The sequence below is a fragment of the Pseudorasbora parva genome, chromosome 12 (assembly GCF_024679245.1).
Source record: "Pseudorasbora parva isolate DD20220531a chromosome 12, ASM2467924v1, whole genome shotgun sequence".
Taxonomy (NCBI): Eukaryota; Metazoa; Chordata; class Actinopteri; order Cypriniformes; family Gobionidae; genus Pseudorasbora; species Pseudorasbora parva.
The window spans coordinates 43804816-43818910 of record NC_090183.1 but is presented as its reverse complement, the minus strand read 5'-3'; the positions used below and the strand labels follow the sequence as shown (position 1 = coordinate 43818910).

At 39.1% G+C, this 14095-nt stretch overlaps 1 protein-coding gene across 1 annotated transcript in view; it reads left to right on the top strand.

Annotated features, from left to right (window-relative positions):
• Nucleotides 1-13114, top strand: part of uqcc1 (ubiquinol-cytochrome c reductase complex assembly factor 1) — a 32613-nt gene extending 19499 nt beyond the window's left edge. Inside the window, exons 7-9 of the mRNA XM_067458544.1 lie at nt 4560-4637; nt 4828-4941; nt 12522-13114. Of these exons, the coding sequence (XP_067314645.1) occupies nt 4560-4637; nt 4828-4941; nt 12522-12656 (327 nt within the window). The 3' untranslated portion in view covers nt 12657-13114. The remainder of the gene's footprint in view (nt 1-4559; nt 4638-4827; nt 4942-12521) is intronic.
• Nucleotides 13115-14095: the final 981 nt, after the last annotated feature.

The following is a 14095-nucleotide window of genomic DNA, read 5'->3' as shown; positions in this document are numbered from 1 at the left end:
ATGAGGATCATTCTGGTGTTACGCAGCACGTTTGAGCTTCTCAAGAGCCAATGAGGTTCATTCTGGTGTTACGCAGCACGTTTGAGCTTCTCAAGAGCCAATGAGGTTCATTCTGGTGTTACGCAGCACGTTTGAGCTTCTCAAGATCCAATGAGGATCATTCTGGTGTTACGCAGCACGTTTGAGCTTCTCAAGATCCAATGAGGATCATTCTGGTGTTACGCAGCACGTTTGAGCTTCTCAAGAGCCAATGAGGTTCATTCTGGTGTTACGCAGCACGTTTGAGCTTCTCAAGAACCAATGAGGTTCATTCTGGTGTTACGCAGCACGTTTGAGCTTCTCAAGAACCAATGAGGATCATTCTGGTGTTACGCAGCACGTTTGAGCTTCTCAAGATCCAATGAGGATCATTCTGGTGTTACGCAGCACGTTTGAGCTTCTCAAGAGCCAATGAGGTTCATTCTGGTGTTACGCAGCACGTTTGAGCTTCTCAAGAACCAATGAGGTTCATTCTGGTGTTACGCAGCACGTTTGAGCTTCTCAAGAGCCAATGAGGTTCATTCTGGTGTTACGCATCACGTTTGAGCTTCTCAAGAGCCAATGAGGATCATTCTGGTGTTACGCAGCACGTTTGAGTAAATGATGACAGAATTGTCATTTTAGGGTAAAAAATTCCTTTTAAGTTACTACATAATGAAGTGATAATGGAATAACCCTAACAGCTTGTATTGGCTGTGAACACCGGCTCTATGAAGACAGGCACATGTGTGTACACTCTGACCTGATGTGGAAGTCTGTTTTCACAGGTCAGAAGCGAGGAGTTATTTCCCTTTGTGCCCGAACACGTTATTTTCTAAGCTGTGAAAAATCGTGTGTAAACTGTGTGTAATCAGCGCGTCTGGCAGGTCCATAACGGGTCCATCCTGTTGGATCGGGATACAGTTACAGCGCTGGAAATGGAAGGACCCCCACTCACTCAATCCTCACTACGGTTAGGTTACTTCTCCTAATTGTGCTAAAATACTTGTCATTTGTGCCATGTTAGACCAGCCCCCCTTGAACTTTACCTCTACACACACTCGCGATTGTGCCGGGGCATGTGTGTGATTCTGGGAGTTTTTCTAAGCCCTAGTAATAACAGTAAAGTGAGATATGACGCTAATTTAGTGGTATAGGAGCGAGATTCTGCCTCTCAAGCAGTTTTTGGTCCCTCAGCCTGATTAGTGCAAGGGATTAAATATCCCAGCCTGGTTTTACCAACCTGCGTCACAACATGGGGAAGGAGGATTGAGGGATGAAGATGGATGAACAGGAGAGAAGATCAGAGTGGACAATGAGATGGAAAAATTGAAGACAGGAAGCAAGTTAAAAGGAGGAACGAAGCCTACTCAAGTATGCAAAGTAGTTTGTTGAAAGCAGGCAGTCTTCATTGGATGTACTTGCTTTACTGTGGTGGTTATAGACATCCTTACTCAAGTATTGATTTATTATGACAGTATTTAACCTAAAAAGAATTGATTCTCTGATTCAGGGGAATCAAGTTTGGAGTTTTGATTTATTCAGCAGAAAGATTCATTCAGATTTGCTGTGGGTTGCTCAGTAGGGACTTCATTTGGTGACTTTATAGGTTATTAATCAGTAGTTTGCTGACCGGTATGTGTCCTTTTGAGTATTTCAGCCATCTGAATCATTCAAAGAGTCTTTTAAATGAATCGTTAAAAAGAATTAATGTTCACATACTTGCGTAGGCATGAACACAAAGGAGAGCGAGCGTGCAGAGAAAACGGGGAGGGTAGAAGACTTAAAGCACAGCCAGATGAGATTGATTATTTGCAGGTCTGCGTAATTATGCACAGGTGCTTTTCTGCCCCGTGCGTACACGAACACACACACACACACACACACACACACACACACACACACACACACACACACACACACACACACACACACACACGGTGACCTGACGCACTCCAAACATGCAGAAATCCTGACATACAAGACTTAAGAATAAACACACTTGTTTTGAAAGTCTCCCCACCCAAAACCTCCCAAGGGTTGGTGTCTGTGGCCGTTGTGCATATGCGTGTTTGGATTCATATGGAGCGAAACACCTGGACAGGCCCCTCGCTTCAGATCAAGTCCTGCTTTTGTTTTCGGGCGTAAGATTGTTGCATTATTCGCCACATGTTGGATATTTACTGCCAAGGACAATTCCAGCTCTGACTGAACACATAGCTGTGATCTCAATATTAGGCGGTCTCAAATTGCTTCATCACCTGATTCCAGAAATCACTGAAGAATCTCCACTCATGATTGTTTTTGCTCAAGGTATACGTGGTTGTACTTTTCATTGGCTGTTTGTTGGATCCAAAATTATCTGTTAATGGCTAATAATTACTATTGCTACATATTTCATTTTTTATTTTAGATCTAATTATGGCAGAAAAATAAAATAGTCACCAGCATGGGTGTCGGAGGCAAAAATGTGGGTAGGTCCGCTCTCTCTCTGAAATTTTTTACTGGAGTAAATGCCATTTCCATTAAGTACAAATATACTGTGCTGTTTACTGAACGTCTGGTTTGGCAAGACAAAACTACGGAAATCACTAAACCATTCAGAGTACCAATAGTGTAGGGGTAAGACGATTGGCATTAAGTTTTGACACAAAAACGACTTGAGGTGTGAATCCGCTTTTTCCGAACTCTCTCCCTTTTCCTATCACACATCAGATTGGAAAGCCATTTATTTTCAATAAAAATTTAAAAAAATAATAGAAAAGTGGAAATAAAGCGTCTAACGTGTTTAATAATAAATGTTTATCAGTCAGGGCTTCATAAACAGACGTGAATTAGAGACGATTAAAGTGAGTAGGTCCGATATCATTGGTCTTAAAAAGTGGGTGTGTCTTGTCCTGTCCACACAATGGTTCTAACGCCCATGGTCACCAGTTAAAGGGGTACTTCAGCGCTGGGAAGATGAATCTGTATTTAAACTAGGTCATCAATGCAGTAGAAATGTGAAATTATTTTTGAATTTGGTGTCTTCTAGACTGAGAAAAGACAGAAAATGTATTTTTGTCCCATGGGGATGAAAGACTACAATTCCCAGAATGCTTCGCTGCCCTGTGCCATTCCCAACGCCACCAACTTGATTACAGTGACTCAGTTAGAGGAGACACTACAATTAAAAACTGAACATGTCTGTTCAATATAATGAGTGAGTCACCGCGCGAGCATCACAGCACTGAGCACTAACTGCACAAGTGATGAGAGCTGAGGTAATCGCGACTACACTCGCGGCATACATTCACAACGCGAGTTCAGTCTGGCGCGTTTCAGTTCATGCCTTTACAAGCTTAACTTTCATAGAAATTAATTTGAGAAGTTAAAAGACTTACATTGCTCACCATAGCTCCGTTTAAATGAGTGCCTGTAGCTGCCAGCTGAGCTCTGAGTGTGATCTCCATCCCCCATGCGCGGATTCAAAACATGAGGAAATGGCTCCCTCTGCTGGCTGTAGTCTTTAGCCTTTGGCCAAACATTCCTCCTATGATGCAAAAATCGTCAATTTGCATCATAGGAGGAATTTAATTCCAGAATTAATTCCAGAAATAAAATGCATAAATCTCTTGTCTCAGGGGGATATGAGGGGGGAAAGCACAATAATTTGAATATACTCCAGGGTTTCTACTGATACAAAGCCATATGCTAATCGCTGAAGTAACCCTTTAAGTTACCTTTACCTTTAACAATCTAAATTATGTTTCACAAATTAAACAGTTTTTTTTGTTGAGGTTGTTATTGTTTTTTTGCCCAAGATATGACATGATTGTAGTTTTTAGTTACTGGTTTCGGGTTCTAATTTTTTAAAGAAAAAAAATAAAATAAAATAATAATAATAATAATAATAATAATATGGTAATAATAATAATCATTTTAGATTTGTTTTATTTATTTAAACTATTATTTAAAAAAATATTCGACAGGATTATTGGCCAGTACCCATAATATCAAAATAGGCATAATGTGAATTATGATTAATCGTCTAATATTTCAGAGGTATATTTCAATATTATTGGATATGGCAAATTGGCCTTAATATTGTGTTTTGCTTCATTGTTTCACGTTGCATTTAACTGTCTAAATTATGCTTTAATGTCTAAATTATATTTTTTATTTAATTTTATTTTATCAGTTTAGTTATTTTTGTTTATGTATTATTTATTTATTTATTTTATTCATTTATTTTATCAGTTTAGTTATTTATTTTTGTTTGCGTATTATTTATTTATTTATTTTATTCATTTATTTTATCAGTTTAGTTATTTATTTTTGTTTATGTATTATTTATTTATTTATTTTATTGTGTTATTTTATCAGTTTAGTTTAGTTATTTTTATTTATGTATTATTTATTTATTTTATTAGTTTAGTTATTTATTTGTATTATTAGTTTAGTTATTTATTTTATAATTTTATTTATGTATTAGTTTAGTTGTGGTGAATTGACAATAACATTGTGATTTGCTTCATTGTCTCATTTTACTTGTATCACAGATTGATGCCATTCACAGAAAGGAGAGCATGAAGGTGATGACGGAGACGTTCTACGCTGCACTTTTTGGTTATGATGAGGTAAGCTGTTGAACATTATTAGTATTACATTTACAATTTTCCATATTGTAACTTATTCTGACCTGGAAACGCCCTCTTAGAGAGAAAGGTGATATTACAGACTACTTGCCAATCAAGAACTGTCAAGAGTAAACAGTAAAGTTCAGTGCTCATGTAAACGCATCTCATGTGTCTCTGCTGTCTGTTTTAGGGAATCCTGTCAGACGATTGCGTTCTTGCGGCAGCGCTCTGGAGGAACATGTTTAACAGACAGTGTGAAGACCCCAGACAGCTCGAGATGATGGTTGAATATGTTCGCAAACAGGTCAGTGTGTGTCTTTGCACAGATCTGTGTGTGTGGATGGTCAGAGGCCAGATCTCTACTGCTGTGCAAACAGAGACGTGTGTATACAGCACCGGCTTCCACACACACATAAACACATTCGAGTGCTGCACGTCACCCACTCCGTCACTCAAATCAACTGGCACCGTGTTTAACAAGCAAACGCCCCCAGCTCCACCCCATAATGTGACATTCATTGAGTTAGAGGTCAGCATTTACAGTGCGCTGGTGGAGAGCTTTCCCTTCCTTTTCACCCCTTCTTGAGCCCCTCTACAGTCTCAACAACATGAATGCTAGAGTAGCACAATGAATCGAAAACAAAACATATCCGAGTTGATTATGAATGCTGTGATTAATTAATCTTTAAAAGTTTCGGTTACTGCACTGCATTTTGGTCTATCGTATCATACGTGAATGGCCAGGTGTGTGTGCGTCGTTTACCTGGGGAACACATTGCACCAGTATGCACTATGGGAAGAAAAATTGAAACGGTATTCTGGTGGCTGTGGCTCTTCCAGCAGGATAATGCTCCTGACACAAAGCACAAATGCTTCAGGAAGGGTTTGAGGAGCACAACAACGAGTTTAAGGTGTGACTTAGCCTCCAAATTCCCCAGATTTCAATCCAATCGAGCATTTGTGGGATGAGCTGAACAAACAAGTCCGATCCATGACGGCCCCACCTCACAACTTACACCACTTAAATGATCTGCTGCTAACATCTTGGTGCCAGATACCACAGCACACCTTCAGGGGTCTAGTGGAGTCCACGCCTCGACGGGTCAGGGCTGTTTTGGCAGCAAAAGGGGGACCAACACAATATTAGGAAGGTTATCATAATGTAATGCCTGAATAATGTATGAAATGTACAGTATTTGTCAAAAAAATCACCATATGATTTGTATCCCCTACCTCTGACACTCATTGAGAAACACGCATATTAATCAATTACTAGTAGTACCAAATGTACAAAAAAGTTTATACAGTTTTCAGACCCACTTTATATTAGGTGGCCATTGTGTACATACATATTTTTACATTGTACTTACATTTTAAAAAATATCTGCATGTAATTACGTCTGTAATTAATTTCTGTAGTTACATCTATAATTACACAGTTGGCACCTTAAACCTAACCCTAGCCTTAAACTGACCCACACCACCACACCTGTCCCTAACTCTACCCGTATCTCACTTCAATATCAGCAAAGGTGCTTTGCAATACAATTTGAACACAATAAGTACATTTTTTGATGTGAGTACATACACTGTAAAAAAAAATGTGTTGGTTTTTGTTGATTTAACCTAAAAAAGTAAGTAACCTGGTTGCCTTAAAATTTTGAGTTTATTGAAATTAAAAATTTGAGTTGATACAATGAAGGAAATTTGTTTAATAAATAGAAACTCAAAATATTATTGTATCTGAACCACATAAAAAAATGTATAAATCAGGAAAATAGCTAGCCTGACAAGCCAGACCCACATCAAGATGTTTGGTCTGGAAACTCACCATTGACGGCTCAATCCGAGGGGCGGATAAATGGTTGTCTTTCAAACTCCCTCTGCACGCGATAGGATAGCGCTACACCAACCAGAGCAACGAAGGTGAAGCAGAGCTCGTTGACAGATTAAACATTCGCCGTATCCCGTCGGCTAAACTCCGAACACATCTTCCCTTTTTAAGAATGACTTCAGTGCCGTTCTTTGTTCTTTTCTCAGAGAAAAGCTTAACTCCAAGTCTTCCAGAGTCGCGGTCAAAGCTGATTCGAAAGACCGCCGTTCGCCAGTTTCTGTGTTTACTAGAAGCACGCAAACGCAACTCAGCCGTCGTCATTATGGCCCCGCCCACCGACTCTATACACGATGTGATTGGCCTTTCCAGATTGTGAGGAATACAGCTCAGAAGGGTATTGAGAGTTCCTAGACGACACTTGCGGGCAGATCAAATTTGCTGCCGCTAGGGTGCGTCTAGATTTCTAGGCTAGAAAATAGCACTATCTGGCATGTTTCACTGCGTCATTAGAAATGACTCTCTGTGGTCATTAAAAATCCCAGGATGTCTTTCGGAAAAAAGAGTAGGGGTGTAACCCCGGCATCCTGGCCAAATTTGCCCATTGGCCTCTGTCGATCATGGCCTCCTAAAAATCCCCATATCCTGATTGGCTTCATCACTCGGTCTCCTCTCCACCAATCAGCTGGTGTGTGGTGACCGTTCTGGCGCAATATGGCTGCCGTCGCATCATCCAGGTGGGTGCTGCACATTGGTGGTGGTTGAGGAGATTCCCCCTTCTATGTAAAGCGCTTTGAGTGCCTTGAAAAGCGCTATATAAATCGAACACATTATTATTTATTATTATAGTTTTATTATTATTATACACATATTTTATTATATAAATAAAACACACACAGTTACCAAGATGCTTATAAAATCTTTTAATAATATTTTAATAAAGGTTGTCAAATCTCAAAAAAATGTCCATTGTATTAACTCAAAATTTGAATTTCAATGAACTCAAAATTTCATTGAACAGGAGTAACATACAACCAGGTAACTTTTTTTCTAAATAATTTTTACAGTGTAGTACTTAAGGCCACCTAATATAAAGTGGGGCCCAGTTTTCTGCTTTATCCATGTTATATTCAAAGACAAGTGTATTCATTTCCGTGAATCTTTGAGAGATTCCTTCAGTGCACACCTTACCCTCTGGCGAGAGTGGCGTGACACGGATATAAACACAAACAGGAACTGCTGACCTGCCAGTGTTGTCACGCCAGTGTGTGTCAGTAGTTTAACAACAGACATTTACGTCTGAGTCTCGAGTTCTTGACCTGAAATAGAGCAGATTCAGCTGTTTTAGTCATATTAGGAAGAGAACTTTTGCTTTTTTTAGATTTATATGTTTAATGGGTAACACTTTACAAGGTATTAGATATTATGAACTAACAATGAAACTTTTTTTAAATCATTTATTAATTAAGGTTAATATTAATTTATAAATATACACATTATATAAATCAAGGTATGGCGTTATTGTATTTTTCAGTGTCTGAACTGTTAATGGCTTTATTTAATTGAATAATTTAACATCCAATTTAATATTTAGTATTTGATTAAAAAATTTTATTTCCTTCTGACAATGGGATTTGGACCAGTACCAATGATATAAAAATGGTCAAATTATTTTTAATTTGTGTTTGTTTATAATACATCAACTAATGTTAATTTGTTGTAACAATGTTAAAATGAGAATTTGTAGAATTAGAATATGTGGAAATTAACATTATCTTTGATTTAATAAATGCTGGATAAGTTCTCTTCATTGTTAGTTCTCGATACCTAATGATAATCAAACTTGATTCTAGTGTGTTACCATTTAATGTTCTTCATAGCGATGCTTGCCATAGTGCTTGATTACAGAAACATATTACTGTCATAGTGGAAAGTGGCTTTGTTCTTGTTCATTTATTTGATTATTTTCCCTGTAATAAACAGGATATTGAACAGTCTGATAGCCATTATCCTAAAATAAACTGCTTCAGTTTATCCTGTGACCATGGCCAGACTTACCATTGTGCTTGACTGGTCTGCAGTCAGAAATGAGCTGCATATCCACTGTCTAGTGCGAGCGAGGACTATAAACAGGCCAGCCAGGGCTAATAGCCTCCGACTGCAAGCTTTAAGGACATAATCAAACGCCGTAAACTGATATTTATCATTATTTCACATAGAAAAACGTGTGTTGAATTGCATCTGCTCCATTGTGATCACCAGTCTACTTTAAACATCTTCATTTTTAGCCAAAAAGAGGACACATTTAATTATCAAGATCAATAATGAAAATTTCTATAAATTTTCCACTAAATTATGCAATATGAACAGTTTTGAGCTCTCTCCTGTCTCACTGTCATCATGCTATATTGGGGCAGAAATGTCGTAAAAATGATTTAATAAATAAATAATATATATATAGGCATATTTAAATTGTGTGCTCCTTAGTTGAGGTTATTTGTTGTGTAGGAAGGGCCCGAGCATAAACTCAAGTCCTTCCCTGCCTGTGACGACTTGATAACCCCATGTTGTTGTATGTACACCGATCAGGCATAACATTATGACATTCTAACATTCTAATATTGTGTTGGTCCCATTTTTGCTGTCAAACCAGCCCTGACCCGTCGAGGCATGGACTCCACTATCCCTCTGAAGGTGTGCTGTGGTATCTGGCACCAAGATGTTAGCAGCAGATCATTTAAGTCTTGTAAGTTGCGACGTGTGGCCTCCATGGATCTGACTTGTTTGTTCAGCAAAAAATAAAAAAAGACACGAAAACGCGATTCATCAGACCAGGCCACCTTCTTCCATTGTTTCGTGGTCCAGTTCTGATGCTCACGTGCTACTGTTGGTGCTTTTGGTGGTGGACAAGGGTCCGCATGGACACCCTCTATCAGAACCAGCATTAACTTCTTGAGCATTTTGAGCTCCATTAGCTCGACTATTTGATCGGACCAAAAACACTTGTGATAGATACTTACCACTGCAGACCGGGAACAGCCGACAAGAGCTGCAGTTTCGGAGATGGTCTGACCCAGTTGTCTAGACATCCCAATTTGGCCCTTGTCAATCTCGCTGAAGTCCTTACGCTTGCCCATTTTTCCTGCTTCTAACATGTCACATGTTTACGATAGATATTTTAAGGTTTTATTTATCTGATCAATCTTTGGGATTTACTTTGTCGTAATGATTGTATAATGTCATACATATATTATCTACTTCCAGTTTTGATAACTTAAAAAAAAAAGTTAATATTGTTGCATCCCTAATAATTCACAAGGTTTCCATCCTTGCACTTTTTCCCGGCTTGTTTATCCATCAATAGATAATTATCTGGAAAAAAGTCCGGCTGAAGACCCCATCAGCCGTCTCCATCATTCAACAAAGCACTGCTGAGGCCATGAGCTCATTACAGGTGCGGGCAGGAATTTATTACAAACGAGAGCGTTTGTGCGAGGTTATACGCGACCGAGCTGGTGCCTGCAGGCATTCTGCGAAAAAGAAAGAAAAACAACAAATAAGCGTCATCCGAGTGTCAGGGGCCTGCTTAGCTCTGGAAAGAGGGTGAAGCAGAAGGAGAGCTGGAGCGAGTGAGAAGGTGAAACGAAAAGAAAACAGTCACAGGTGCAGCACATGAAGCATGGCAGCGACTGATGACACAGTGCAGAGAGGGACACCGTTGTCATGGCGACAGCGGCCTCTCCTGATGAAGTCACACGCGGCTGCATGTGTGCGCGCTGGTGCTTGACGGCATCGTTATTCAACGCTAATTGCTCTCGACAAACACCCGCTAGCACTGACATCATTGTGTGTGTGTGTGTTTGAGTTTTTAAACTCCTGCTGCATTAAGGGTCCACTGGCTCATTTAAAGTATGGCAACTTTTTTCCAAGCTGAGATGTGGATACGTCTGAGTTTGAAAATGGAATGGACGACATATTTCACCCCCAAAAAAAGCTAGATTATTTACTCAACCTTTATTATTTACTTTGAAGTCATTTCAAACCCTCATCACTTCCTTTATTTGGTGAAACACAAATGGACTTAAAAACACCATAAGTTATTTCATATGCACCATATTCCAGCTGTTCTGAAGCAATATGATGGCTCTGTGAGAGAGTTAAAAATCAAATGGTGTCGTACACTATCGTTCAAAAGTGCGGAGTCAGAGTTTTGAAAGAAGTCTCTTATGCTCACCAAGGGACCATTTATTTGATCAAAAATTGAAAAAAAATTAAAATGGATGATAAATCATCTGTAATATTGTGAAATAATATTGCCTTTTAAAACAGATGTTTTTTTTTTGTAATGTATTGTAAAATGTAATTTATTTCTGTGATGCAAAGCTGAATTATTCCCGTCTTCAGTGTCAGATGATCCTTCGGAAATCATTCTAATATGAGGATTTGCTGCTCAAGAAACAGTGATACATTTTTTCCAGGAGAGAGACAGAGCGTATTTAGGCCACACCCACACCGGGGGGGAGGAAACAATCCAACGCTCTCCATTGACTTTGTATTGCGTGAAGCGGTCGCCTTGTCTTTTTTCACTTATAACAAAAAACAGAACAATGTCTAAAAGCTGATATGTGACAAGGTGTGCAGCAAACAAGCTAAAACACACATAACTACGTTTTTATAAGCTGTCGACCCTAAAAAACAAGCGTTTAAGGAGACAAAAGTGGATACAGGCAATAAGACATGAAGCTTCAGCAGGAAGAATGGGTACATTTTGGGATCCTGACCCTCAGTATGCCTCATTATGCCTAAGTGTGCAGTAAACATGTTGTCAAATATCCAAATGTCAGTTTTATATATTGTATTTCCTGTCGCTGATTACTTTCCCCTCCAGTGGGCGTAGTTCTCAGTGTAATATAGCATGACGCGCTCTGTCTCTATTGCACTTTCATGTTTTTAAACGCTCGTTTTTTGGGTCAGCAGCTTATAAAAATTTCTAGGTTTTTGGTTGTGTGTTGTTTAGCTTGTTTTCTGTACACCTTGTCACATATCAGCTTTTAGACGTTGTTCGTTTCTTTGTTATAAGGCAGAAATGACAAGGAGGCCGCTTCCCGCAATAGAAAGTCAATGGAGACGGTTGGTTTGTCCCCCCGCCCCGGTGGGCATGGTTTTCAGATTATGACTTTGAGTTTTCTTCCTGAATAACAGTGTAAAAGTGTAAACCTGTGGATTTTGCAGTGGTTTTAAAGCGATAGTTCACCTAAAAATAAATGTACTCACCCTTATGTTGTTCCAAACCTGTATGAATTTTGAAGAATATGGATAACCAAAAAGTCGGCATTGACTTTCATCGTATGGAGAAAAAATACAAGGGCTCCAACAACTGTTCGATTACCAACATTTCTTCAAAATATCATCTTTGGTGTTCAACCGAACGAAGAAACTCTTACAGGTTTGGAACAACATGAGAGTGAGTAAAGGATGACAAAGTTAAAATTTTAGGTTGTACTATCCCCATGCTTGGCTCATCCTGTCAGGCTTTATTACCGTAAGTGTCTGTTGTTGAGTGTTCATGGGTTTGTAATTAGTTCCCAGGACGCTGCGTTCATTAGCACAGCTGTCTTCACTGTAGTGGAGGTTTAAACACTAGGAGGTGAATTCAGAGAGGTCTGTCTTTTTACAGCGCTGTTATAGAAATGATGTAAATTGAGCCTGGATTTGATCAGGCTCTCTGTGAGGTTCGGCCCCACACACTTAGGTTTCATGAATTCGTTGTTGTAGGGTTGACTGGGGCTAGTGGTCACACTTTTCACTGTAGTGAACAGGTTACATTTATTTCATTTATTTTTTGGAAGTCAGTGTCTACATTTGCTTTATAGCCAAAGGTCTTGCCCATGAAAACTGATGCAGTTCTCACACTACACAATATATGAAACACATGTGACAACTTGCCCCAACCAGACGTTTCTGAGAAAAATTGCCTTTCAAATATACTTCCGTCGTGTAGTTGCCAAAGCCTCACCTGCAGATAATACAGATGTTGTTTTTTTCCAACACAGATGCAGTTCATCGACGCTCTGGATGGGGAGGACCTGCTTTTAACAGGAGAAGTCAAATGGCGCCCCCTGGTGGAGGAGAATGCCCAGAGCATCCTGAAGGTTCCCACCCCCACCTACAATGACGCTGGTCTCTAAGAGCCAATCAGGAAGCAGCACTCACCTGATCAGCCAAACCCTCTTCCTGTCAATATCTTTCTCTTTCTCCTCTTCCCTGACTCACCTTCCCCACTTTTCACGTCAACATAATGTTGAAAACACAACAAACAAATGCGCACACACACACGCACACACATTTGTTCTCGCGTGTATTGAGAGTATTAAGGACTCATCAGAATGGTTTTGCACTCTCCTTTTCTAAGTCTATAGAGTATTCTTGTATTTATGTGTCTTTCCATATGGCTGCAATGTTGTAATATTTATAGGAATATTTCCTGGCTCTTTCACTGTATCTCTCCTCAGCGTTTACAGTTGCTTTTTATTTTACTCTCAATGTGTTGGAGGAAAATGTTTCGAGTGTGTGTGTGAATGTGTATTTTTTTATTTTATTTGTCAGGGTTGTCCACCAATAAAAGCGCTTCTTGAGTATCAATCAATCAATCAGCTTTATTTATATCGCGCTTTTACAATGCCGATTGTTTCAAAGCAGTTTCACAGTGTCAAACAGGACAATATTATAACAACATTTGATTCAGCTGTACAGTCGTTCTGGAGAAAACAGTGCAAAAATATCAGCTTATTTTAATTTATCATATAGCGATAATGTTGGTAGATCAATATTATAGTTTATAGAATTAAATAAAACCTAATTAATGGATTTTATTTGTATATTTAGTTGAATAACTAATGAGTTCCTCTTTTGACCTCACAGGAATTTCACTTTTTTATTACAGCCATTTCTTGTTTTTTTTGTTCACCTTAGCAAGTTTGTCTCGTTGTAATATTAGTGTATTGCTTATTAAGTGAATTTTGCTTATGAAGTTATAATAATGCGAGTGCCTGTATTACTGTTGAGTGCAGTTTTTCAGGAGCATCAACTTTAGCTGTTACCGTAAAGGAAACGACAGAACAAAGACACGCTCGGCGGAATGTTCAGGGTTCTTAATAGAATTCTTTTGATTACCACGGAAACATTCTTTGGGATTTCTCATTGAAAGACAGCTTGCTTTTCTGTAGCTCAACCAGTAGAGCGTGGCGCTAGCAACGCCAAGGCCATGGGTTCGATTCCCAGGAAAGCAAGAATTGTCAATAATGTATGTGTACCATGAATGCAATGTAAGTCGCTTTGGATAAAAGCGTCTGCAAAATGTAAATGTAAGCTTGTCACTGCATTAACAGTAACATTTCAATCCAAACAGAACACAATTATACCTGTGATTCGGCTCACATCAGTAATGCAGATAACCTTTTTTTTTCATCAATGAAAGGATCATTTAGACCAGGGGTCCCCAATCTCGGTCCTGGAGGGCCACTGTCCTGCACAGTTTAGCTCCAAGCCCAATCAAACACACCCGAAACAGCTCATCAATGCCTATAAAGGCAATGATTAGCATTGATTACCTGTTTCAGGTGTGTTT